Here is a 27,491-nt window from a genome sequence, read left to right as displayed (position 1 = left end):
CTATTTCGGCAATAGCGTCCAATATTTACAGAATCAGCATCTTCGCGAGCTCCTTTATCATTTTTATGGTTCCGTAAGTCGTAACCTAAGGGTAAAAACGGGACCATAGTACTTAGATTTCGCCGTCTGTTCCCAGATTTTTTCCTCCAACAATCCCCCCAAAAAATTGTTCCCCCCAATTTTCCCCCCATCACCTAAAAAAAACCCCAAATTTGGGGGGATTCCCCCCAATCTGGCATCACTGACACGTCTACTGCAGTGAGCACAGACTATAATCTGTCAAGAAAGTCATCGTGGTCATCGTGATGACCACAGAGTCATAGAGTATACATTATAGCAAGCTATAGAGTGCTTCTAACAAGGTATGAACTGTAAGCACGAGTGTGAACATATTTTCCTATATGCGTCTTACGATGGCGCATGGAACATCACTAGACTTGCGTTATACGTTTGACAAGTATCTATAGAACTTCTGCTTACGATCGGCACTACGGGGAACGAGCGATGCGCGCGCTCTATAGCTTCCTAATGTATACTCTAAGCCACAGAGTACTTTATTATGTCATGACACTGGATTAAGATTTAAGAAGAAGAAGAAACCAAACACACTCTGACATTGGCGATTCACAAAGGAGCCATAAATAAAAAAGAAGAAGAAGAAGAACTCAAGAAAATTTGTGCATTTTTCGCACCTCGCAGTTCGCCATCCGCAATTTTTATTATAATTTTGAAAAACTGAGTTTTTTGAACAAAATAGTTAAATAAAAGTATTTTGAATTTTCCACAACAAACAATTTTCCACTGTCGTCATGTTTTTATGAATGTAATGTAATAAGGTTTCGTTGTAAGTTTTCGATATAGTTGATTCATTTCAATTCACAAGAAAATTATTATGAAAGTGGTTAAAATCTATTGGTAACATGGATATTGATGACGATAGCTCGGAACCTCCGCCTCCGGGCACTGGATCTTTGGTAAGGCCTTTAAATGTTTTATTTAATAATGTAAAGCCAATTAATGCTGTACTTACCTCATTTTGAAATAATTCATCTTTATATAAAAGTCTCGAGTGGCAACTGGCATATTACGTATAACTAAAATATCCTTTGTGTTTTTATTAAATTTCAGACTCCAATAGTCAACCAACCAAGCAGCCCTAATCCTGTAAAATTACCTAAAGGAGTAGAAAATGCCAAGAAGAGGCTCAGGGCATTTTCGATTCAAAAGAAAACACCAATCACACCATTGGTGCCAAAAACCACGGGGTCGGGAAGTATGTTTATTTTTTTGTCTTCTGTTAATACTTCTTACATTTATGGCCCATACCTCACTGGGATGCCATGGCAAGTGACCAGTGACGTTACCATGGCAAGATTGGCGTCTCTACGTCGCCATCACCAGCGTAGCCAGAGTCGACCACACCGCATGCAGCGACTGTTGATGTTGCCAGTTGTTTGCACGTCTTTGTACGTCACTGATTTTAGTGATATCCTCAGATAATTGAACATTTTTCAAGTTATTTTCTTAAATGTTTATAGAATTAAAGAAAAACACTGCTTTGTGCCAGACATTGCCATGGCATCCCGGTGAGCTATGGCTCTTATACCTTATGCTATTTTCACAGTATAAACTTCTTCATACTTTTTTAACACTGATAATTTGTACTAAAGGTGTTGTGGTAATTGGTAAGTTGAGCAGCGTCAAAACAACTCCCAAGCCGGACAAGCCAACTGTTGAGCCTGACGTCAAAAAGCCTCCAAAACCACCCAAACCAGGGGCGGCCCGAAAGGCATTGCAAGGTTAGTGATTCACATTGTCTCTAATTGAATACTAAAACGAAACAAAATTCCAATGTTGTTGCTTATTGTATAAAAAATAGGACAGTAAAAGATAACTTTGTCATGTACCAAAAGTTCTACACAAATAAGATTGTGTAGCAATTTATAAAATGTTCTTCATTCATTTAACACCTTTGTAATGTATGTTATAATGTAGTAAATGTTTTTGTATGAAATCCTTATTACAATTTTAAGTAATCACTTGAATATTTTCCATTTTCAGACTCGTATTCTGACCTGCAAAAGAGGACATTGTCCGAGATAGAGGACATGAAACGTAAAATGGAATTGGTGGAGCTGGGTATACCGCTGGGACTGATTTGTCCCACAGCAACCAGTGAAAAAGCCATGCCCACTAAAGCTATGCCACCAATCAAGTCTTTCTTAAGTAAGTATAAGGTACCAATGTTTAAATTTTAAATAACAATATGCAATGCTTAAAACAGTAATTACAAACTTGTTCAGGTAACTTAGTATTTCTCAAATAAAACAGCATCTATTTGGCTTAGAAAAATGAAATTTTACTAAAATGAATGTACAAAGGCTTTTTTAGTAGTTCTTGCACACTTATGTTTATAGTAAGTACATTGATATTTGGGAATCATGGATTTTTAAAAATATTAAATAAATTGACAACCTCTGTGGCGCAGTTGGTAGCTCAAGCCAGGGGTCGCGGGTTGAGCTACCAACTTGTTGTCTGGTACCCGTAACACAAGTCCTTCAGGTATAAGTACTAGCTAGGGGCCATACTGATGAGGTGTGAAGCGTCCATCAATATTATTATTTTTGCTCTATTATAGTATAATGTATATTATTAAAAATTGCTCTTGAAAAGTTTGATCTATTTAGAAAAAAAAAGATAGATAGATCAATAGAAAATTGATAGATCCACCATCTGCCTATAAAATAACTCCTTTTGTTGTACAATATAATACATCAGTGTTTTTTTAATTTATTTTATCAACACAATTATCCTATTATGCCCGTTATAGTTTGTAATTATTATTTGGCCACTGTTTTTTTTTGCTTCTTTATGTTACCTTCATAACTTTTATCTAGATAAAAAAAATCGAGCAATACCTCGAGGACAAAGACAATACTCGTCCCGAAGAAAATATTCAAGTACAGAGTTTAGAGTTTGTAAGTCATGGCTATGTCTATTTGTTGCAACAGCTTATTGGGAAAATATGTTTTTGTTGTTGTCTGTAGTTAGTAGTATAGAATATATAGATTATTGTAGAAATATACAAGGTGTAACAAAACTAATTAGTGATACATAATACTCAGGGTGTGAAAGGGTTCCATCACAGTGAATTATTATAGGGAACCCTACAGTACACATCGTAAAGTATTATCACTTACTTTTGTTACGCTCTGTATTTTAATCAACTATTAGAATATTATGTCTGATTTTATCTGATTACATTAAAAGGGACGTCATATTTAACGGCCATTCCCAATATTTGATCTATCTCTGGTTTTGCCCTACTAGAGATAGGAATAGCTCAGATTAGACATTAGAGACATATATTTTATGTCAATTGTGAGCTATTCCTATCTCTAGTAGGGCAAAACCAGAGATAGATCAAATATTGGGAACGGCCGTTAGTGAAAAATATCCAGTCTTACCACAAAAAACTAAACATCAGTTGAACAGTTGTTTTGTGACTATTTTGTACAGAATTTTTCTGTAATCAATTGTTCAACGGGTGTTTACATCTTTTGTATTAAGACCGATCATGTCTATTGTTCATTTATATATTTGCACCAAATCTAAAATTACGGTACAGTATTATCAACATAGAAAAGTATTTTTTAAATTATTATTAAAAGTATGTTTATAATTTTTTGGAAAACTGCTGAATTAATGATGGTTGACGAAATCATCTTTTTTCTATGGGAATGATAGCTTAGGATTAATATTTTGAAACATAAATCGAAACCGACTTCCACAGTAAATAAAGAAAAAAAATATTTAATAATTTTTATTATTATTTGTTCCGTCTTCGATATCCGGAATCCATCCTGAGTCAAGCACCCGTCTTTTTGTCGATTTCCGGCTACTTACCTCCTTCCACGTTCGCCAGATGGCGCTAGTGTTACGGGTTTGAGACGGATGCGCGCCTAACTGACTTTTTCTTTTTCATTATGGCGTCGTTTTTCTTGTCGTGAATATCGGCTAAAAATTTATGTTTCGTAAATTTTGCAAATTGCTACAATTTAGTTCTCTTTCGTTTAGAAAGTAAAGTTAATTAATCTTAAGTATGATAAATTTAGCATTTAACAGTAAATTTCCGCGATGAAAGTTTTTTAGCCGAACACGTGTTCCTAATACTTCGCGGTAAAAGTGTAGCATCTCCTTCCACTGGAAGACTTAAACATGAGCGAGTCAAGAGATTCAGCTTCACGTAAGAGGAAGTCTTCCCGTTCGAGAGAATCTACGGACAGTTCGTCGACATCGTCATCGTCGTCTTCGGAGCGGGGTTCGATTTGGACCCACGCGGAAACGCCCGTTTCCGCTCCGTGAGTAAACGTTCCCGCCATGTGAGTAATGAACAATTTGAACATTTATCGCAGCAAGTTTCTTATCTGACTAACTTAATAATGTGTAGTAATAGTGATACGCGAGTGCGCGATTCGGACATAAAAGTCGCGGGCGGTAGTTCGACAAATAATCCCGCGAGTGTTTCGAACAATGTGCTCGAGTTGCAGCCGCCGCAACAGCCTGTGCAAGACTTAGTTATCGGATCTGTACACAACCGTAAAAGATCCTTTGTTTCCAAAATCGAGTGACGAACATTTTAAAAGAATTTTTGATTTACAAAGATTTAAAAGCAGCGACTGGAATTGTATTCGTTTTTCGGACGCGCAAAAGAAATATGCTTCCGTTCCTGGCTTTATCGAAATGAACGTCAACGACGAGCTCAGGCGCTTCGCCCCGTCGGTCACGGACGAAAGGTCATCGCGTCTCTATTTAACCGAACGCAGTTTCGCTGCGATTTCAAATGCTATTTTAAAACAAAAGGATGAGTTACGTAATAATTTACAATCGTTGATAAATTGGGCTAGAGATAATGAACAATATTTAACTGCTACATCTTTGTTTGAGAAAATTGAACAATTATTTAGTAAAGATTCCGGCTACACGAAAGTTTCGGACGATATTTTACAAATTGTTTGCGGTCGTCGGGCCGATTTAATTAGCGTTCGCAGGGAAGCAATATTAAGACAAATACCTGAAGAATATCACAGTAGTGCGGTACAAAAAATTCCTCCGAATGGAGAATTTTTATTCGATAAAGACATTTAGTCGTCGTACCTTCAAAAAGTTGGGGGGGGGGGGGGGGGGGGGGGGGGGGCGATAAACTCACTCCTACGGCAAGTCCGTCCACACAAAACCGTTACACGGGACTCTCCGCACCTGCTCATCATTCTGCTACCGTCTCTAACCAGAAGCAGTCTGATACGTTTTTTCGATCGTCGTACAATAAACCAAAACCGAACAATCGAAAATCGAAACAACCACCTAACAGACGTTCTAACTATAAGAACAAGCGCAATAGCCGAAACAAACCGCGGCCAAAGGCACGTTCGCCGAGTAACCGGTATCAATGACTGGAACAAATTTCGAGGATGTTGTCCGGTGCAATATCAGCGTGCTTGGAAAAAATTAGGAGCACCGGATCATATTTGTCGACTTTTAAAGGGGGTTTTAATACCGTTTGTCCGAAAACCACCTTTAATATATCCGGGAAAAATGGTTTTGAAAGCTTACGAGACCAAGAAGAGCTTCGATATGACGCAACAAATTCAGAGCATGCTGAAGTAAGGCATTTTAGAGAGGGCCGAGATCACTCCCAGCTACATCTCGACCTTCTTCTAGTTCACAAACCAGACAACAGTTTCCGACCGATATTCAATCTCAAGTCTCTGAACCAGTTTTTTTGGAAATAAAGCCTTTTCGACTTTTCAGCCATTTCAGAGTGCCGAGTTTCTTGCAAACAGGAGACTGGATGGCGAAGTTAGACCTGAGTCAGGCGTACTTTCATCTGAGCATCGCCAAGAAGCACCGTCGGTTCCTGAGGACGAGCTACGAAGGTGAACTGCTCCAAATGACCTGCCTGCTCTTTGGACTGGCGTCCGTACCACGAACGTTCGCCACCTTAACCAATTGGCTGGCCGAATACCTCAGGTCTCGCGGCATCAGGTGCGTGGTATATCTGGATGATTTTCTCCTAGCCGATATATCCGTCGACCATTTGACCGAGCATGTGGCTTTTACCATCTCCACGATAAAGCTACTCGGTTGGACAGTGAACTGGAAGAAGAGTGTGCTGGCTCCGACACGACGCCTGGAATTTCTGGGCGTCACCTGGGACACCACTCACAACACGAGGTCCTTGTCGGAGCCCAAGTGCCTAACGCTACGCAGGGCGCTTCAGTACCAAATTTCTGTCGGCAGTTGGTCTCTCAGACAGACCCAGTCCCTAATGGGAAGATTCAACTTCGCCACCTTCGTAGTTCGCCGAGGTCGTCTACACTGTCGGACACTGCAATACTACAGTCGACAGCTTTCCACCACACACCCATATCGAAAATCTCCGATACCAGAGCCGGCGCTTCAGGAGATGATGTGGTGGATGCAGGAAGCAGACGGGACATTACCGATACACTCGAACCCGATCGCTCACTTCCTAACGACCGACGCCTCCGACATCGGCTGGGGCGCACAGCTGGGAGAAAAGAAAATGGCGGGAAGATGGAACAAGGAACAGAAAGATTGGCATGTGAATCTGAAGGAGCTGTACGCTGTCCATGCCGCAGTAGCCCAGGAGCGCGATCAACTACAGAATGCACAGATATTGTTACAGACGGACAATCGCACTGTAGTGGCCTACATCAACAAAGAAGGTGGCACGAGATCGAGAAATTTATTACAACTAACACGACAACTACTTTCGCTCCTAGACGAACTAAACGTAGCTTTGACAGCACAGTACTTCCCGGGAAAATTCAACGGAGACGTAGACGCGCTATCTCGTGGGAAGAGGTGCCCGGAATGGCATTTGACAAAAGCAGCGACTTCAATAATTATATATTTATATTAAAATTATATAAATATATGTATAGTATAAAAGTATTAAATATATTTCCGTAGTGTGGTACCTGTAACACAAGTCCTTTAGGTACTTACCACGGGGCCAGACTGACGTGGTGTGAGGCGTCCATAGATATTAAAAAAAAATGAATATTATTATGATGCTTTAATTTTTTTTATTTAAATATTAACCCACATTTCTTGTATGGTCAAGCCACGCGATTTTTTGCCTTTTTTACTCGATATCGAGTAGGCCCTTGAAATTTTCACAAAATACTTTGTCTTTAACATTTATATAAATCATGATAAAAAATAGATATTTAGGTATTCGTTTATTAGATATTTGTTGGTTGTTACTCAGTCGTATCAGTCAATATCTAATTCTTTGAAACAAGAAACTCTTGTATATTTATTCATTCATTCGTTCAATCGTTAATTTATTCATTCATTCATATATCCATTCATTCGTCCATCCATTATAAATATGGTAGTGATTATGATTCTTAATTTCTTACTAATTAGGTAGTGGTATATGCTTACAGTTCCTTAAGGAATGCCGAAATTTTCACGTGCCTATCTTTAAATACTCAAGAAGGTTTGTTCAGTAACTTCGGGTTCGGGAAACACCTCATAAAAAATTAAAACTCATAAAACTCAATATTTGGAAGTCGGTTAAAAAGGACGACTGCCAAGCTCTATAGGAAGAATATGGTCGCGCTGTACTTTGGTGCAAAATTATCGGAATTGGTATTTCTGTGTAGAAATATTTAGTTGTAAATTAGTAGTATGTAGCTTAAGGTAGTATAAGGCATAGATAGTAGTTATCAGTATTTTTATTTGTTGACAATTAAAATAAATCTTTTTATAGGCCCGGAACAGCTAGACGAAATAATTCGCGAAGCTAAAAAGGCGAGAGCAGAGGGTCGTCAGTTTAAATTTGACTATCAGAAACTATTGCCAGACTATGATAATCCATTCCAAAAGAGAAAAGAAGAACCTCAACCTCAACCTCAAGATCGTAGCGAAAGACGTAAAAGTGATTATGGAAAAGACGACGAACGACGAAGGAGCGACAAATACGATCACAAAAAACATTCCGACTATAGATCAGAAGACAAACACAAACGTAGGCACAGAGATAAAGATCACGATAAAGAAAAGGAAAGAAGCAAAAGCGACCATAAGAAGACTGAGGAGAAAGAAAATACTGAAAAAGAAACCGATGTCGATCTTAAAGATTTTCTTGTTTGTGACAGTTGGTCGTTGGACAATGACGAAAAGGTTCCTCCTCCTAGCCCCAAAATTGATGAAAAGCATATCAACAAACAGCTGGAGCCCTCAGAAATTCACAAAGCTAGTCTCGATAAAACCAACGAAGCACTGAAGCATTGCATCAAAGATAGTCCCAAAAAAGTTGAAAAATTACAACCAGTCATTGACTCTTTCAAATTTGAAATAGACCCCAACGAAGACGACGAAGTATTAGATATATTCGATGAGAATTTAGATTTGAATAAGTACGCGAAACCCCGACCTCCCAAGCTTCGGGACGAGACATCGCAGAGGAAAACAGATATCGAAGTTGAACTTTACGAAAAAGATATGACTGACATCAACGAAGACACGTTCTTAGAGTCTGTTATAAATGAGATTAAACAGGAGAATATGTCCGATGATGATTGCGAAAAAGGATTGGTCGAATACGACGAATCTCCATCGAAGGATAGTCCAGAGACAAAGAGATCTGCCACTCCCGATATAGTTGAGTTGGGGAGTACGAGTCAAAGAAGCGACTACTCGGGGTACGCGTCCACAGACAGTTATAGAACGGCTGGGACCAGCGAGAGTGGTTACAAATCTGTCGACAGTACCAGTTTTAGAATATCTCCGGACAAGGAACTGAATGCTTCACTACAAGACGGGCTGTCCAGACCCACCGTTGATTCGCTAGAGACGTGGAGTTTTGTGTTGAAAATCTGTCAACCACTTCTATTCAGACACGACAAAAATAAATGTTACAAGTAAGTTTGATATATGTATTTACAAATTTAAATTGCATGTCACGTTAAATATTATAAAGTACTAGCTGTCCCGGCAAACGTTGTTTTGCCATGTATATTTTTTTGGTATGAAAAATAGATGTCGGCCGATTCTCAGACCTACTCAATATGCACACAAAATTTCATGAGAATCGGTCAAGCCGTTTCGGAGGAGTATGGCAACGAAAACTGTGACACGAAAATTTTATATATTAGATGGTCACCGAATACGTGGAAATTCGGTTATTAACCAACTTGTTTCTTTCATATTCACGCAAAACATCATGTTTCTTGTTGACAATAAAACTGTGGAGAAAATGGCCAATGTCCAAATTATTATGTGTTCGGTGACAAGCCCAACAGTAGCTGTCATTTCATTTATTGGGATTAAAAACCTGGGTATACTGTGTTACACTGATCATGGAACATTATAGATATGTTCTGTAGCTGTGTTATTTCTTTAACAGAGAGACCCATACCACTCCAAAGATATGGTATACGGAGAACCCAAAACAATGTACCTGTGTGAAAGACCGGGCTGTTGTATATGAGGAGCTAGAGATGTGCAAGATGGATCTCGTGGATAGGGTGTATGGTTGTGATCAGTAAGTATTAATCCTTCCATCATTATACTATAGTTATACATCACACGCACACACACACGCACAATACGTTTGCACTCAGGTGGCGTATCCACTCAGGGCAAAATTATTAACAAAAGGAACTCGGCAGCTGTCAAACTGTTACTTGAGGGTGCTTCTTAGGTGTGGCTACTTACTCTTAACTTAATAAGTGCTACTCGTTTTTGATATCAGACTAATTACTAAATACCATCTTTGGACTGTGAGAGCGCATCTGCTTATACAAATCCTTCAGATTTAGGCGCGTGTTACCCACATGAAAGGAAAAACATTATTATAATGACAGGAAAAGCCCCCTTAGTAACTCCGTAACAGTATGTCTAAGGCCCATTCTAATAAACCGCTCTCATACTTCAACTCAATACCATTAGCTGCATTATGGGTACCAGACAACGGAAATATATTTAATACTTTTATACTATACATACTATAATAAAAACTAAGGAAAAGTAACTCCGTCAAAACCATGCTCCACAATACTTGTCATAAAAGTGTACCTTAGGTACACATTTCAATACATTTGCAATATTTAGGTGATCTTGAGCGGTACTAGGCTGACGTTACATGACAGATCAAAAGGAACCAAATTTAAAACGGTAATAGTATGGGAGTTACGATTCCTTAGTTTTTATTATTCGTAGTATACATAGTATGTTCATTTAAGATTTTTATTATATCATACACATATTTAATACACATTCATGACCCAGGAACATTGAAAAATTTTTGTTCCGTCGGCGGGATTCGGACGCGAGACCCCCGGCTTAAGCTACCAACGCTTGAGCTGTCACACACTGAGCCATTGAGCCACAGAGGTCGTCAAAAGCTCGTAGTAGGCCGTCAAAAGCTCGTAGTAGCTGGCTACCCTCGCTTATAAATTCTAAAATAAATTGAGTAAACGTTAAAGTTTCGATCTTACAGAATCGAGGACTGCCCAACGGCTCTCAGCCGCAGCTGGTACCCTCGCTGCCCGCTGTCCCCGGCCAACTCGCTGCCCATGAGCAACGAGTGGGAGGCGGACGACAGCCAGCACCGCCCCGACACGCCGCAGCGCGACGACGTGCTGCTGGACAGGGAGTACCAGAGGTAAGGCCGCAGCCGGTACCCGCGCCGCCTGCTGTCCCCGGCCAGTAGCTCTACCATGAGTTTAAACCTATAGTATTTATCGATACTCGATACCGACTACGTAAATATTTAGTATGGCGATTTTAGTTCCGCAAGTAACCGCTAGGAGGCGCCGTAAAATTTGCCATACTAAAAATTTACGGTAGTCGGTATCGAGTATCGATAAATACTATAGCTTTAAACTCATGGTAGAGCTACTGCAATATAATTGTGTTGCCAGATAAAAAAGACAACTAATGAATTTAACCTCTAACTTTATGTCGTGTCGTCTTACAGATTTATGGAAGCAGTTGAATGTAAGGTTGAATCTTCTAGAAGTACAACTCCGGTGCAGCAGGAAACGAAGAAGAAACGCAAAGAGGATGTACCAAAAGAGATTGAGGATAAAAAACTTAAAAAGCTTGAGGACTGGAGCCAGGAATCTGATATTGAAATAGAAGTGGAAAAAACGTGAGTAAGAAACGAATAATGTAAAATATACAGAATGCAATCAAACCAACCGGCCAAATTTTTTTTAGGGCTTAGGTATCATTAGAAGAGTTCATTTAACCAAAAAAAATAAGGTGTTAATTTTTTTACAATAATATATTTTGTCCCAACAAAATTCGGTGCAGAATGGTCACTTCGTACTAATTATTATGATGGCGACGACGGCGCCGGTCTGTCGCGCGTGATCATGATCTAGTCGGCAAAACCGGCTACAGGGGTAAAGCGAGGGTGACGCGGGGGGTGGCGACAGGGAAGGCGTGTTGCTTAACTATTACGTAATTATTTTGTTGGTCACTGCCCGCCGCGCTCGTAATTAGTGTCTGTGACCTCTAACCGCGAGTCTAATGAGGTAAGATGCTACATTTTGAGTGGCGAAAGTTTACGTGGAGCCCACGTAAACTTTCGCCACTCAAACGACGACGGACGAGCAAGAAAGCCTTCCTCGTCTTCGTAACAGCTGATTCACGAATGCAGCTGTATCGAATCGCGAAACAATTTTGTCCATTGATCTTGGATCATGGACAGTTCGCAACACCTGCTCACGCCACGCCAGCCTCGAAGACCTAAAATAGCGTATCGAACGTGCCTTTGACGAGGTTAAAAGTGACAGAGTTGTACTTAACTTTAAAGACAATGTGCAAAAACGCGCTAGACTCTGCTTAGAGCGAAACGGATTGCAGTTTGAACAAATTTTAAAGTATTCACTCACTCACTCACTCGACAAGATAAATTATAGAAATAAGATTTAGAGGCGGGTGGTTTTGATTTTTAATTAGTTGTACTTACATAAGTTGACTGAATTTTTAAATACGCCTAAATGCAAAGGATGTGGTTTAGATTTATTATAAAATTTTAAAGTGCTTATTATTCGTAATTAAAAGGTTCTAATTTTTCCATTCTTTTGTATCAATCAATTTTATTCTAAACACACCTACGTGATACTTCCTTTACACTTTGATGGTCCTAAACCCGTTAAAGTATGAAGGGAAAATTCGTAAGTTATGATAATGAAGTACGTTAAGGCGGGAGGGCGGGGCGGCGCATGGCGCCTAGTGTCCATATTTTGCGGTGTTGTAGGATAACTTTCGAAAGCTATTTCTCAACATTTTAGTACTGAGTGATAAAAAAATACGTGTATTTTTATTTTTAACGAGAATCAATATATCCAAATTTGGCCGGAGGGTTTAATTGCAAACTGTAGATATGGCAAACCCCACTATTGATGTAACTTTGTGAGTAAATACTTTAGTAAATCCTATTATATGCATTAATTGCTTTTTGAAAGAAACATTAAAATGTCAACAATAATTGTGTGGTTTGTCTTAAGAATGTCTTTGATAAACATAATATTATGTATTACAGAAATCTATGCATTTCAATCTTTTGATGTTTGTTCTCGTTGATCTATAAAGACGAGAGATTTAAAAGGGACAAACAGCTATTAACTTCTCACATTTCACGTTTTAAATTAATTCTCCTTTTAAGTTGGTGAAAATAAAATGAAATTTCTATTTCGACAGATCGCTTCAGCTTGACAGAAGATCTACGCTTCTGAGGTAGTTCTCCACCCGTAGTTTCGATCCTCTTGATGTTGTTTGTGTGTGCTTAGTTTTTGTTTTGCACAGTAGCTTCCCCTTAGGGTCCATCCATAAAGTATGTCACACCTAATTGGGGGCTAGTTCCTAAGTTTTGTGACATCACATTTAGACAAATTGAATAAAATAATAGCGAAATTTAAAATATTGAGGTGGTATACATGTAAAATTGGTAACGTCACACTAGGAACGGTTTCACGAATGTGACCCATCCATGACAAGGGGGTTTAAAAATCGTACGTATTTTATGGGTGGTCCCTTAATAGTTCACTTTTATTTTATAGTAAAAAGTTAAAAGAGAAGGAGAAGTCCAAAGTTCGCAAGCGGAAACACTCGTCTTCTACGCAATCTTCGCTGTCGGAGAGTGAAGATTCTAAAAAAAAGAAGAATAAAGCACTGAAAAAGAAAGTAAGGTTTAGCTACATTGAGTTGTGACTTAGCATAGAATTTTCAATTTTATAACCATTCATAATTGAACATTATGCACATTGCAGTTTGAAAATCTAACTTATGCAACAAAAGTGTATGTTCTTGTGTAGTGAATATACAGGATGTAACAAAACTAAGTGATAATACTTAAGGGTGTGTACGTGTTCCTTGTAGACGGTTCAGTGTGAAAGTAGCAGCGCTGAAAGACCAAATCTTTTTTTCACTTTTGTATGGGCAAGCGTCCCAGTGTCGCGAGTTACCCCATATAAAAGTGAAGAAAAATGTTGGTCTTTCAGCGCTGCTACTTTCACAATGTACTCTCTACAAGGAACTTGTACACACCCTTGTATTATCACTTTGTTTTGTTACACCTTGTAGTTTAATTTCTAATTATTATTTAAAGTACTCTCGTTTTGAAATGAGACAAAAGTCTTGTAACAAATGGTTAGAATTTTAAAGACAAATGAGTAATGGTTTAATATCAGTAATCACAGAAGTTTTTTTTTTATAATTTACTTTTTACACATAAACCATAAATACATAATACTAACTGTATTATATATTTATGGTTCGAATTTGGATGCTATTTTCTTTCAATAGGCATTGAAGAAAATCAATTCAAAGTCTGCAAAAAAGAGACGCATTGGAAAAAAGATTCTTAAAAAACTCAAAGAGCAAGAAAAGAAAAAGAAAAAATACAAGGAGTCAGATGACGAAAAAGGTAATTGTTACATTTTTGTTTATATTCTTATAATTTCGTTTATGTTTTATTAAAATCTATTTATAGATAAAAAGAAAGATAAAAAATCCAAGAAAAAGAAATTGATGAAAGCAAAGAAGAAGCCGTCAAAGAAAAAGAAGAAGATAAAGATAAAATCATCGAGCAGCTCGAGCTCCGACAGCAGCGATAGCGACAGCGAAAGCGACTCGGAAAAAGATAAGAAGAAAAAAGCTAAAAAGAAGAGCGTCGATTCAAAGAAGAAGAAATCAAAGAAGAGAAAACAATCAACTTCAGACTCGACTCAAAGTGAGGAGACATTTGATGTTAACATTTTGAACAATATCAAGACTGAGAGACTCACAGACGATGATTTTTCACCTCGCCGCCAGAAGGAGAGAGATTATCAACGTCAAAGAGAGATTATTAACGTCAAAGAGCTACAGAACGATTTTGTGGGTAATAATATACAGATAAAGAAGGAAATTATAGAGCAGGTTACACCGGAAGAGAGAGACAAACAAATTGACGTGGATGAGTCTAGCATAGCTGACTCTGTACAAAGTGATACTAAAGAAAAAGAGTGTGAGGTAAGTGCAATTTATACTATAGTTAAGTCGAAATTTAACTTTGACATACTTATTTTTTACACATTAAAAACATCAACATCAATAATCCATACATATTCACCATGTATGGATTATTCTTTTGATGTGTTAAAGTAATAATAATTTATCCAAATTTTGTTGTTTTAGAAATCAAACCAAAAGAAAAACCTAGAAGCTGAGTTGAAATCAATACCGATACCTGAAGAAGGGAAACCAGCTAAGGAAAGGGCTATCCCCGAAGTTAAAACTCCAGAAGCTCCTACAGAAGTTAAACTGACTGATATAGCGTTGCCAGAAGTTAAAACAGACAAAAGTTTGCCAAAAGTGACACAAGATAGGACCGTGCCAGAAGTTAAGGCGACACCAGAAGATTCCAGCATATCACAGTCGTCTCAGGATTCTGTATGTAGTGTGAAGGTGAATAGTATATTTTTGTTTAACTATAGAATTGCGTTAATAATGTGTTCTGGAGACATTTTTCCGTGTGTCATCTTTCTGCTTCCGATACATTTATCTTTAATGCTGGCACTTCACATGGCTATTTGTATTTCCTATTGGCTATTTGTTGTATTTGGCGACATTATTGACGAATACGCAAACAAGCAATGTGAAGTGCCAGCATTATGCCGCACTCGGAAGCGAATATTAATAACTTAACTGTAATTAAATGAAGATTTTGACATAAGCCCCATGCATTATCTTTCACTCTTCATTAAATTGAAGATTAATCATGAATTAATGGTTAATGGAATCAGGCGTTACTTTGCGGAAATCCATAGCTTAAAATTTAATTTGTTATTATTTTTAGCAATATTCCGCGAAATAAACTTTTCTACCTTTAAGTAAATGAGTGAGTCTACGCATAGGCATGCGTACAGCACCTCCCTCCTCCCACACTGCCTATGCGTACATCCCACACTGCCTATGCGTACACTCGCATGCAAGAACCTGCAAACACCACCACACAAGCAATAATGTTGGCAAATCCGTGCAAGGCCCCTCACCACCATGCAGGTTGAAAACCTCGACGCGCGTTTCGCCCCAACACCGGAGCATCCTCAGGATGTGGACTCTACGAACAACGTCCGTTAAGTCAACGTCCGTTAAGTTTTACTTTTTAACAAGTTAAGTTAAAAAGTAAAACTTAACGGACGCACTCATTTACTTAAAGGTGGAAGTTTATTTCGCGGAATATTACTAAAAATAATAACAAATTAATTTTTTTTTTCATGATTAAATGTCTCTCAGTGCGGCAATGAGAGTAATTAGTTCTGTAAGCTTTTTCAAAACCATTATTTAATTTTTAACGTAGTTACTGCTCTTACTGCCGCACCCAGAGTGGAACATTAATAACATTATCTGTCAAACTCTTCATTAAGTTAAATATTAATCATAGTTAAATGTCTCTGAGTACGGCGGTCATACTTATGCAGTTTTAATTTTGTTCCTCCATTTTATGCAATGTGTAAACGTTTTCAGGCGCCATCTTATGAGAAGGATGACAGCTACTTGCGGCCGTCTTCTCAGAATTCCAACTACAACTTCCATGACGTCATCGCGAGCCATGCCGAGTACAAGCACGATGACGTCACAGTTAGCCGCGAGTACAAGCAAGACGTCACAACCAGCCATGAGTACAAACATGACGTCACAGCAAGTCATGAGTATAAACATGACGTCACAACTAGCCAAGATACAGTTAGTCATGAGTACAAACATGAAGCGAGTCAGGAATACAAACATGACGTCACAGTGAGTCAGGATTACAAACATGACGTCACAGCGAGTCAGGAATACAAACATGACGTCACAGTGAGGCAGGAATACAAACATGACGTCACAGTGAATCAGGAATACAAACATGACGTCACAGTGAGTCAGGAATACAAACATGACGTCACAGTGAGTCAGGAATACAAACATGACGTTACAGTGAATCAGGAATACAAGCATGACGTCTCAGTGAGCCAGGATTACAAACATGACGCCACACCAAGCCACGAGTACAAGCACGACGAGCCTGACTATGAAGCAGGCAACTACGAGATGTATGAACAGCTAGCCATGGCGTACCAGAGTGATGTCGCTAATCAGGTATAATAATGACGAATTTATCATCAGACAGATAGATAGGGACTTTAAAAGACGCCTGTGACCAGGCTCAATATAATATATAATTTAGAAAAAATATAAATTCTTTCTCCTTAGTTTGACGTCGAACTCTTAGTCTCGAAATCAGCGGGCAGATGTATAGATTTATATGGGTAAGTCGTCTATCGGCGAGCGGCGCGCCGCGTACTAGACACCGTACCTATATATATAATCAAAACATTGGAACGCGTCGCGGCTGTTGTTGTGAAGCCTAACGCAAGTTCAGTTGATTCATTGTAGCAATTTTATTCTTTATAATTTGCGAAACGTAAAAAAGCGGTCGACAGATTTACTGTCTCACTAATGAAATACATCTCGCTTTATCGCATAAAGCTTTATCATTGACGATGGCACTCTTTGTAATTAACAAGCTTAATTATTTTCGCAGCTATCCCCGTGCGGCGGCGAGCGACCAATAGAAACTGTGGTGCACGCGCGCTGCGGCGAGATCAAGTGCGACTGGCGGCCCGGCGACCACGCCCCCGTCAAGTCGCCCCGCCCCTCCAGATGGGGTGAGACACGCACATATTTATACATTAAATCTTTTATAAAATCTAATATTTACAAATCTGTAAATATTAGATTTTATAACCTTTAACCCGTAACCGTGTTGTGTAGAGTGTAGACATTACATGTGTGTAGGCACGCTCGTACGCATGCATTCACGTACACGCATTTGTTACGTGCGCACGTAATATACACGCGTAAATGCAACAAATTGCATAGTATTTTTTATTTATATGTAGATGTGTTATCATCAGTCAGTCAAGGTGTGCCCTCGCCCTCACAAAGCTCGGCTTTTAGCTAGTTTACCCACCATATAATTTATTTAGTCATACTTAATTATGTTCGTGTTTCAGGTCTGAAGCCGAGCGAGGTGAACATAGTGCTGACTGGGGGCAGTGAGGCGGACGAGTCGCCGCAGCGAGTGTTCCAGATACAGAGCCTCGCTAACAGAGATCACAATGAGGGGTAAACTGCACTAAACTTCTTTTAGAGGACACTAGCTGACCCGGCAAACGTTGTTTTGCCATATAAATAATTATTCTATTCTATTCTATTTCTAGTATTAAAACTATCAATATAAAAAGTAGATAAATACCTATTTTCAGCCCTAGCAGTATACATACAAAATTTCATTAAAATCGGTTGAGCCGTTTCGGAGGAGTTTGCGCACAAACACTGTGACACAATAATTTTATTAGACTATAATTTATGTTAACGATACAAGAAAAACATGTCCACATAAACCTGGATTCTATGTCATTCAATCATTGCTAGAACGTGTTTTTTGTTTTATAAAGTTAGGTTTAATAACTAGCTATAGTTCTTGCAATCTACGAGCGCGCGTAGCCTTTATTTGTAGTTGGAAATACGAATAGACATTTTCGTTAGTGTGCGTACCTATCGGAGCAGTCAGTAGCGACCGAGCCATGTACGCGTGTATAGATATGGTCACCAACACAACTAAGGGCGCCGCGCACTCATAGATTGCAAGAACTATACACAATGGTAAACGTAGCTAATATTTTTGTCAAAAATGTAAATTTTTATCTGAATTTTCAGTTACGACGAAGCATACATGGACATGTACGGCGCGGCGGATCGCCTTCAGTACGGAGACTGCTTCAGCGACGGCGGAGCGCCCCCGCCCCAGGGCGGAGTACCCGCCCCCCAGGGGGGAGTACCCGCCCCGCAGTGCGGAGTCCCGGCCCCCGAGGGGAGAGTCTCTGCGCCGCGGAGCTCCCTCGACGCTAGAATAGATCAAGCGCTTAGCAACAGTGGTTAGTTAATATTATACTTTGGTTTTAGAAGATTTCAAATGTAAAAGAAATCATAAATAAAATATGCCACTACCTTCTGACTTACGAGTACATTTGCATGACATAGATAGGAGAGTGTAACTGTAATATAAATGCTTCGGGACACGTCATGAGCGGCTTTTAATCGCATACCAAAATATGCGCAAAATATTCTTGTAGGAATTACCAAACTTCGATATACTTATACAATAAATACTTTAGTCTTGTTAAAAAAATGAATCAATTCTGTTATAGTGCTGGGTGAGATCGCCAAAGATGCAGAGGAAAGTCAGAGAGAAGCCGACAAGACAACGTGAGTATTTTCCACGAATTTCGATTAAAATATTTTTTATTGTTTAGTTTTTATCACAGTTGTTTAATACGCACTTCGGCACGAATGAGCCGGCTTGCCCGGAGAAATACCACGTTCTCACAGAAAAATGGCGTGAAACAGCGCTTGCGCTGTGTTTCGCCGAGTGAGTGAGTTTACCGGAGGCCCAATCCCCTACACTATTCCCTTCCCTACCCTCCCCTATTCCCTTCCCATCCCTACCCTCCCCTATTTTATTCCCTCTTAAAAGGCCAGCAACGCACCTGCAGCTCTTTTGATGCTGCGAGTGTCCATGGGCGACGGAAGTTGCTTTCCATCAGGTGACCCGTTTGCTCGTTTGCCCCCTTATTTCATAAAAAAAAAAAGATTGGTTCTACAAAATGCACACCTAGGCGAACTTTTTGTTGCCCAAGCTACGAATAATAAAAACTAAGGAATCGTAACTCCCATACCATAGTTTGTGCGTTCTAAGATGATATGGGTGACAGTTTTCATGTTCCTTGCTACGGGTTTTTTTTACAAGAAAACAAAAAAAATCAAAATGTAATAAATTATATTCCATCTACAAAAACAAATGTTTCCTATAATTGTAAGTGAATAAAAATGAAAAGATGCTAAATGCTAACTTATTAATAAAAATTATAAATATTAACTGTGAAATAAGAGTATAAAATTATTATTCGAAAACATTTGAAAAATGTCATATGCATGAAACGGAACTTATGTCAATAGAGATTGACTCTGTTGAATCGAAATCAAATCGATAAAAAAGGGCGGCTATCTTAAATCGCCGGCACCACTGAAATGTCAGTACGAAATCGATAATTTCGATTGCAATTCCTTTACGAAGTGATTCGATATTTTTAAACTATCGATAAATTTTTGTTAGGTAACTTCCCTACTATTGTCAATTATAATGTGTCACGCATATCATCATAATGGCGCCTCTACAAGATGGCCCAGCGCTGGCCCATCAAATGGCGGTGTGGCGCCTCTATAAGATGGCCCAGCGCTGGCCCATCAATTGGCGCATGCAGTGGCTATAGCTAGGGAATGCAATCCTGCAAGATAATTTCAATCCCGGTATTTGTGGGATTGAACCATCACAATCAATCAACAATTGGATATTATTCTGTAATGATAGTTGTAAGAATGTTTAATAAATAAATAAAAAAATCCCGCTGGATCCCGGTATTTGCGGGATCCCGCAGGGTGGACTTAAACTTTTAAAACAAATCGTTATAAAGACTATACTAATCAGCGTTGCCAGACGTCCCGATTTTGGCGGGATGTCCCCATTTTTTCATCAAAATTAAATGTCCCGTGCGGGACAGGCACAGTCCCGCTTTTCGGGAAAAGCCCGAAAGTAGGTACGTGCAGCGTGCTGAGAAAGAAAGGTGCGTAATGAAGATCAAAGTACGGGAGGTAGAGGGTTGGATTTTCTTTGGCTACTTTAGCTATAATTTGTCACGTAACGTTATTCTAACGCAAATAAAAAGATAAAAATTAAAAAAAATATTGATTTTATACTTTTTTTTACACTTTAGACTGAAGAATCCCGCTTTTTTTCTCAAAAAGTTTCAAAGTTCCGACTCGGCACAAAAAAAATCTGGCAACGCTGATACTAATTGATAGAAACCGTTTTATTCTTAGAAACTCAAATAAACTCGGTCACTTTTTTTACAAGGGCTTATTAATACCTACTTCATACCTTAGATATAAAAAGAAAACTAAACATTTTATGTTATAATAATAGTTAAACTAAAAAACACGCCTATTTATTTTCATCTATTATTAAAAATTTTTTTTCGAAATATAGAGAAAGTTGTGCTGAAAGATCACGTTACATTTATAGGTACAGCCCGAGCTTATAAAATTATGTTAAAAAAGTTAAGGTATTAGTTGTGTCTGCCAAACGGCACAACGACACAAGACGACGACATTCGACACAAGACGACGACATTCGACACAAGGTAGCCACTAGCCAGCAGCTGAAAAAGTTGGCTCAGCCTCCACGCTGGTTGATGCAATAATTGTCATTTAAAGTAAATTATTATAGGTGAACTGAATGTAAATTGTTTAGTGGGCTGCCTGTAGCCAGTTCACGCACCCCCGCGCGCAGAGCATGAATCACGCTTCTTTGTAATCCCGCCAGTCCCGCAGGATCCCGCTAAATTTTCGACCGGGATTAGTCCCGCAAAATACATGCGGGATCCCGGTATGTCGCGATCCCGCTATTGCATTCCCTAGCTATAGCTATACAATGGTCGCAACGTCTCTACATGGCCGTGTTCAGTTGTGACTTGTGATCTAAGCGTCGTTCAAGATGGACGTGGAAGCATTAGCCGCTGCGGCAATATCTGTACAGCACATACCATCATTTCATTAATGTGCACACTGCACAATGTGTGTGTGTATCTATGTTTGTTATTATACATACTATACTGTCGCAGACGGAGTCGCGGGCAACAGCTAGTATAATAATATCTATGGACAATCTATGGTCAATATATTTATACAGCACGTACAATTTTCAATTTTGTAACTTCACTAGCTGACCCGGCAAACGTTGGTTTACCACATAAATTATTTCTAATAGGCAATAGAAATAATATAAAAATGAGATAGAAACCCATTCTCAGGATTCTAACGAATGTACATACAAAATTTCGTTGAGCCGTTTTGGAAGAGTTCGTGCACAAATACTGTGACACGAGAATTTTATTTATAAGATTATTATGAGACGACGTACTCGTCATTTTGAAATTCGTAAATTGACATACGACGTCCTCACTCACCTTCCTCGACCGCTCGCTGGGCATTGATATACAAACCCAACATACACAGTTGCGAACAAAAGTAAGACTCAAAACTGTCGCCAAATACTCGTCTTTACTATTTTAACGTTGTTTGTGGCGGCCGAAAAGGAAGATCTTCCGACCGAGCGAGACAGCATGCTCGGTCAGGCCGAAGCCCACTGACGTCATTTCAGACGTTGTATATATCTTGCCGTTCTCCGAAACTTCGATAGCGCGATGCAGGAATGTTAGGCGAATTGTGGGTACCGCCACATCACTCCCCCCCCGAAGACCTGTGGTATTGTTCGATGCGCTTGTGTTGTCAGGTGTGGGCCGAAGCTACCATAGTGCAATGACCAGGAGAGGGACCCCGTGCTCTGCTTGCTGACCGGTCGTTGTAGCCTATGGCTGCCCCGTTCAAGCCAGACACGGGTTCGACCGGGGCGGACCTCCAACGCGGCTTATGGTCGAGGCGACCCGGTTATGCTTGATGTCAGCTGATGTGGTGCGGGGGGGCGGGGAGTGTTGATGATGATTGATGTCCAGAAGGATGCGTGTTCTTGTCGGTGGTCACCAATTTAACGATGTTCGTGGCGGCCGAAAAGGAAGATCTTCCGACCGAGCGAGATAGCATGCTCGGTCAGGCCGAAGCCCACTGACGTCATTTCAGACGTTGTATATATCTTGCCGTTCTCCGAAACTTCGATAGCGCGATGCAGGAATGTTAGGCGAATTGTGGGTACCGCCACATCACTCCCCAGTCCCCCCCGAAGACCGGAGGTCGAATCTTGAAGTCTTGTCGCTTGAGTCGCCAGTGCCAGTGAGTTCCAGTGAGTCGGAACTTACAAGCTGCTCTGCACGGGATCCAGTGAGTCGGATAAGCTGCCGTGCGGGGCCGATGCTACGTGCTGACCAGGAGAGATGTGCTCTGCTTGCTGACCGGTCGGTGTAGTGAGAAAGCCCGATGATGCCAATGCGGAGTCGCCCAGGCCGCGGTACATTGCGGCTAGTGGACGAGGTACCCGATGAGGCGATGCTGGCTGGCGCGGTGCGGAGGGGCGGGGAGTGACGATGAAGGAGGCGTGTTCTGTCGAGGGTCACCAATGTGGAAATAATGCGTGGTGGCCAAAGGAAGATCTTCCGACCGAGCGAGGTGTTATGCTCGGTCAGGCCGGAGCCCACTGCGGTAAATTTCCTTGGAATAGTTAATAATAAAGTTGTCGTTTAACTTGTAAAAACTGTAATAGAAAAAAGTTCAATCATATTAATTGAAAAAATCATAATGAAAAAAAAATCGACCCCATCAAGTTAGAACAAAGTCGTTTGTATAACACGACTAAATTATAGGGAGACCGATAAGCATCGTTCTTACAATGACAATGTGGTGATTGAAATTTGCCGTATCATGACGTCCGATGAGTGAAATAAATTAAATCAAAATCACTTATTACGACGTGTTTTAAGTTATAAGAACCACAAAATTAAATAAATAAATACTTTAAGGCCCACTTGCGCCAGACTGGGTTAACACGCTTAACTCTGAGTTAAATTATACTTCGAATTTAAATTGACATCATATCTTGCACCACTAAGGCCAGATTCGACCAAACTTGAAGTTACACGAGTATAACTATCATGTATCAGGAGTAAAATTATTCATTTTACTCCTTTAATTTACTCTAGGATATTATTGACACCCTGTTGTGCAACTATTCTGAGTTTAATATTTACTCCACCAAAATAGCCCGTGTAAATATTTACTCCCGTGTAATAACCTTATTCTTGGATTACAAGTTGAAAAAACGCAAAACCAGCTTACTCTTAGATTAAGAAACAGTTATACTCGAGTAAAATTTTACTCTCGTTTGGTCGAATCCGCCCTAAGAGTTAGGAGTTAACCTCGAGTTAATTTTTAAAATTTTTAACCCACCGACGTCGGAGAGTTAAATCAACTAACTCTGGGTTAGTAATATCAAAACTGAGATTTTTCGGTTATGATTTATGTAGTTTGTTGTGTTCAGTAATAGGTACCGGTTTTATTTTGCGTTTAACTATGATAAATGATCAGTGGTTGTTATCTGATGATGATGAAGAAATTATCGAATACATTAGTTCGGACTCGTATTACAGAAGGATTGGAGAACGGACCGATCTGTTTAGGGTCCCGTATTTACTCACAAAGAGACAAAGATTTCCATCGAAGATTTCGCCTAGAAAAAGAAACTGTTCTCTTTTTCTATTACATATAAATAAAATTGGAGTGTCTGTTTGTAATATTAAAATAACCGTTTTTTACTACATGCATATGAATATTTAGAGGGTACTTACACCAAAATAACAATTTTTAGAATTTTTGTCTGTATGTCTGTCTGTTTGTTCCGGCTAATCTCCGAAATGGCTGGACCGATTTTGACGGGACTTTTATTGGCAGATAGCAGATGTAATAAGGAGTAACTTAGGCTACTTTTTAACCGACTTCCAAAAAAGAGGAGGATATTTTTTACCTTTTTTATTTTTTACTTATGTATTTTTAGCCTTATTTAAAGTACTATGGAGCGAGAGAGAGCAGTACACTTAAATTATTCAGCATTCGCTCTATCATATTTGGCTGGATGTAAAAAGAATAATTGAACATGACATAAGCCCGGGTTAGTTGACTCTGGGATAAATTCTTCTGGTGCAATATGTAGTATGAGTTAAAAATTAAAAACGTTAACTCTGAGTTATTTATTTAACTCAAAGTTTTGGCGCAAGCCCCGGGTTATTTATTTAACTCAAAGTTTTGGCGCAAGTGGGCCTAACATACCGAAAATACGATATCCCTATATAAAAAAGGATTTTTTTAACGTTCTTGACGTAATATTTTACAGTTTCGTATAGAACACTTCGGCATTTTTGACGACGTTGCAATGACGCGGGCGACGCGAGACTATTTGAAATAAGCGCATAATTTTAGATTGCGCGCTTATATTTTTATGCGGACGGTTTTGCGACGTTGACTGTGTAATGTGTATCTTGGGTTTTTTGTATATCAATGTCGCTGTGCGGCCGAAAAACCGACACCGCCGTCATCCCACAACCATCGCTGGCGCCATAAGCCATCCTACGCCACTACGTCCTCCCCACGCTGGGCCATCGTGATGGCCAACTACGCTGGCCCATCTTGTAGAGGCGATACACTGCCGCCACCCCACAACCATCGCTGGCGCCATAAGCCATCCTGCGCCACTACGTCCTCCCCACGCTGGGCCATCGCGATGGCCAACTACGATGGCCCATCTTGAAGAGGAGCCATAAAACGCATAAACTATAATATTACCGTTTTAAATTTGGTTCTTTTTGATCTGTCATGTAACGTCAGCCTGGTACCGCTCAAGGTAACCTAAATATTGCAAATGTATTGAAATGTGTACCGGTACCGGTAGCGAATATACGGGAGTTTTTGTTCTATATTGTTTCGATTATTACAGATATACAATATTGCAATTTAATGTTAATTATGTTTCAGTACTGCGGGTGAGGCGGGTCGCGGTATGAAGCGAGTGAGCTTCGCGGACGGGTACAAGCCGGGACAGGACTCCGACGTCGAGGAGCCGCCTATTAAAAAGGTAAGCTGTTATTTCAGCTGCCTTTTAATTATAGGCCTAAATATGTCAAATACGCTTTAATATTAATACTCGTCTGTATATTATAACTTCAAGTAAAGCTGAACCATGAGCAAGTGTTTGTTTCATAATCTAATGTTCCACTCTGAGTGCGACAGATAGATTTCAAGACTGACCCTTTAAATGTGCGATAAAACTTCAAACTGTTATAATAACCTATTACATTTTTTTATTTACTGCCTATAGTAATTCTTATAATATGAATTGTTATTTTTAGCGCAAGAAGGCGCGTCGCGTGGGCTGCGCTTGGCCGTGCCCCGCCACGCACCCCGACCACGTGCCCCTGTGGGACGCCCTGCCACCGCCGCCCCCGCCGCCTGGCTCCCCGCCCCGTGCGCGGCCCCTAGCTCTCCAGCCGCACATCATACCAGGGACACAGCATATGTTACCGGGATCTCAGCATAATATAACGAGCACGATGCTGCCTGGGACGCAACAACATATATTACCGGGAACGCAACAACATATTTTACCAGGGACTCCACAACATATCTTGCCGGGGACACAGCAACACAATATGATACCAGGATCTCAGCAACATATGATACCGGGATCTCAGCAACACAATATGATACCGGTATCTCAGCAACACATGATACCAGGATCTCAGCACATGTTGCCGGGGGCGAATGCCCCACACATGCTGTCCCGAGCCCCGGGCTTGATGCCGGGGCCTCGCATGTTGCCGGGGCCCAACCAGATGATGAACATGGGGCACACGATACACGCTCAATTCGGTGAGTTAATCCATACTAATACTATACACGCGAAAGTGTGTATGGAGATGCGTTGAATCCTAGGAGAGGACATAGGATACTTTTTATCCTGAAAAATATGCGGTTCCCGCGCGATAAACAAATTATGGCGCAACTGAGTTGTGGGCGAGTGTTAAAATAAAAAGGTCCTTTAGTGAAAATATTAACTTCAGGCATAAGCTAATCCATGTTGTCCGTTAAATGGCTTTTCACAAATACAACAATATTTGTGAAAAGCCATTTAACGGACCGTAACAACAACATGAAGTAACTTTAAGTATAAACTAGAAATCGATATTGTAGAAATTTCGTATGGAGACAATTTTACCAAAACAGAAATAGCATAGTTTTTGTCGCGAAATAACAATAAACAATTTGCTGCATAACGAAGTTGTGGGCATCATAACAAGCTTTTGACAGCTTTAAGGGTCACCGCAGATATACAATTTCAAGTTTGCCGACTATCGTACAGTTCGACAAGGCTTTATTTGAACGTGGCGAGAAAAAGAACTAAACGCTTCTATCGTACAAAAACGTCATTTTTGACATGTGTTTGACAGTTCTCCTTTACCAGCAGCGCTTCCGTCAATGTCACCCACATTCAATTAAAGCCTTGTCGAACTACAACTAAATTGCGTAGTCTCACAATTTAATCGGATAACTTTTTAATTGTGGGTAATTGGAAAGGAATCGCGGTTCTGATACGATTGGTGTCCAATTATTTAGTTGTACAATTTAGTTGGAAAAATGTGCGAGCTCTCATAAGTCGCTATAGCTATACTATGCGATATAGTTGGCCAACTAGAAATTGTAAGTCTGCGGTCGCCCTACATTTATAATAATTAATAGCAAACTGCCGCACTCAGAGTGGAACATTAATAACTTAAATGTAATTAATTCAAAATTTTGACATAAGCCCCATACATTACCTGTCAAACTCCTCATTAAATTGAAGGTTAATCATAATTAAATGTCGAGTACGGCGGAAATCCTTTTCCTAATATTGTGTTTGTCTCAATTTCAGACCCCAACACATCTTTGGCGGGCTTTCTGCCGCCCGAGCCGCCGCCGGGAATGATAGCGCTCCGCTGAACTGAACATAGGCTAAGGAATAGGGGCCGCCCATAAAATACGTCACGCTACAATTAATGTATTACAATTTACATAGCTACTTACACAATTTTGTCGTTGAAATAGTACTGTAGGTAGGCCCTTTTAAATATTATCCAGTTTCAATAGCAAAATGTCTTGGATGTTATAAAATATTATATACGATTAATTTGCGGACGTATTTTGTGGGCCGTCCTCGTAAGTTTATTTTTATTTTCTCTCGTTATAAGTTCTCGTTAATATACGGTACCATTAACTTGATTGTTTTACTACCAATGAGACAACCATAACTTATAAAT

The 27,491-nt window shown here is 39.7% G+C and overlaps 1 protein-coding gene across 4 annotated transcripts; it reads left to right on the top strand.

Annotated features, from left to right (window-relative positions):
- Nucleotides 1–688: 688 nt before the first annotated feature.
- LOC121736818 lies at nucleotides 689–27,448 on the top strand. 4 transcript variants are annotated; one of them, XM_042128227.1, is made up of 22 exons: nucleotides 689–974; nucleotides 1,129–1,273; nucleotides 1,671–1,799; nucleotides 2,062–2,226; nucleotides 2,898–2,978; nucleotides 7,805–8,957; nucleotides 9,443–9,580; nucleotides 10,538–10,702; nucleotides 11,018–11,191; nucleotides 12,751–12,786; nucleotides 13,110–13,233; nucleotides 13,855–13,975; nucleotides 14,042–14,562; nucleotides 14,728–14,997; nucleotides 16,060–16,674; nucleotides 17,120–17,243; nucleotides 17,592–17,703; nucleotides 18,298–18,515; nucleotides 18,789–18,846; nucleotides 25,171–25,270; nucleotides 25,545–26,064; nucleotides 27,107–27,448. In XM_042128227.1, exons 1-22 carry the CDS (start codon nucleotides 921–923, stop codon nucleotides 27,172–27,174), a joined length of 5,091 nt encoding a protein of 1,696 aa, XP_041984161.1. In that variant the 5' UTR covers nucleotides 689–920; the 3' UTR covers nucleotides 27,175–27,448. The 4 variants fall into 4 exon arrangements, with proteins under 4 accessions (XP_041984161.1, XP_041984163.1, XP_041984162.1 ...); XM_042128229.1 differs by lacking the exon at nucleotides 2,898–2,978 and having other exon boundaries at nucleotides 690–974; XM_042128228.1 differs by lacking the exon at nucleotides 12,751–12,786 and having other exon boundaries at nucleotides 690–974.
- Nucleotides 27,449–27,491: the final 43 nt, after the last annotated feature.

This window comes from Aricia agestis, chromosome 19, assembly GCF_905147365.1.
Source record: "Aricia agestis chromosome 19, ilAriAges1.1, whole genome shotgun sequence".
Taxonomy (NCBI): domain Eukaryota; kingdom Metazoa; phylum Arthropoda; class Insecta; order Lepidoptera; family Lycaenidae; genus Aricia; species Aricia agestis.
The sequence above is the reverse complement of the archived record's forward strand: the minus strand, read 5'-3'. Positions and strand labels throughout refer to the sequence as shown.

Coding starts and splice junctions, on each gene's coding strand:
- LOC121736818 (XM_042128227.1), top strand. CDS start 921: ATGGATATTGATGACGATAGCTCGGAACCTCCGCCTCCGGGCACTGGA. Junction 12,787..13,109: donor AGAAGATCTACGCTTCTGAG/GTAGTTCTCCAC, acceptor TTTATTTTATAG/TAAAAAGTTAAAAGAGAAGG. Junction 14,998..16,059: donor ATTCTGTATGTAGTGTGAAG/GTGAATAGTATA, acceptor AAACGTTTTCAG/GCGCCATCTTATGAGAAGGA.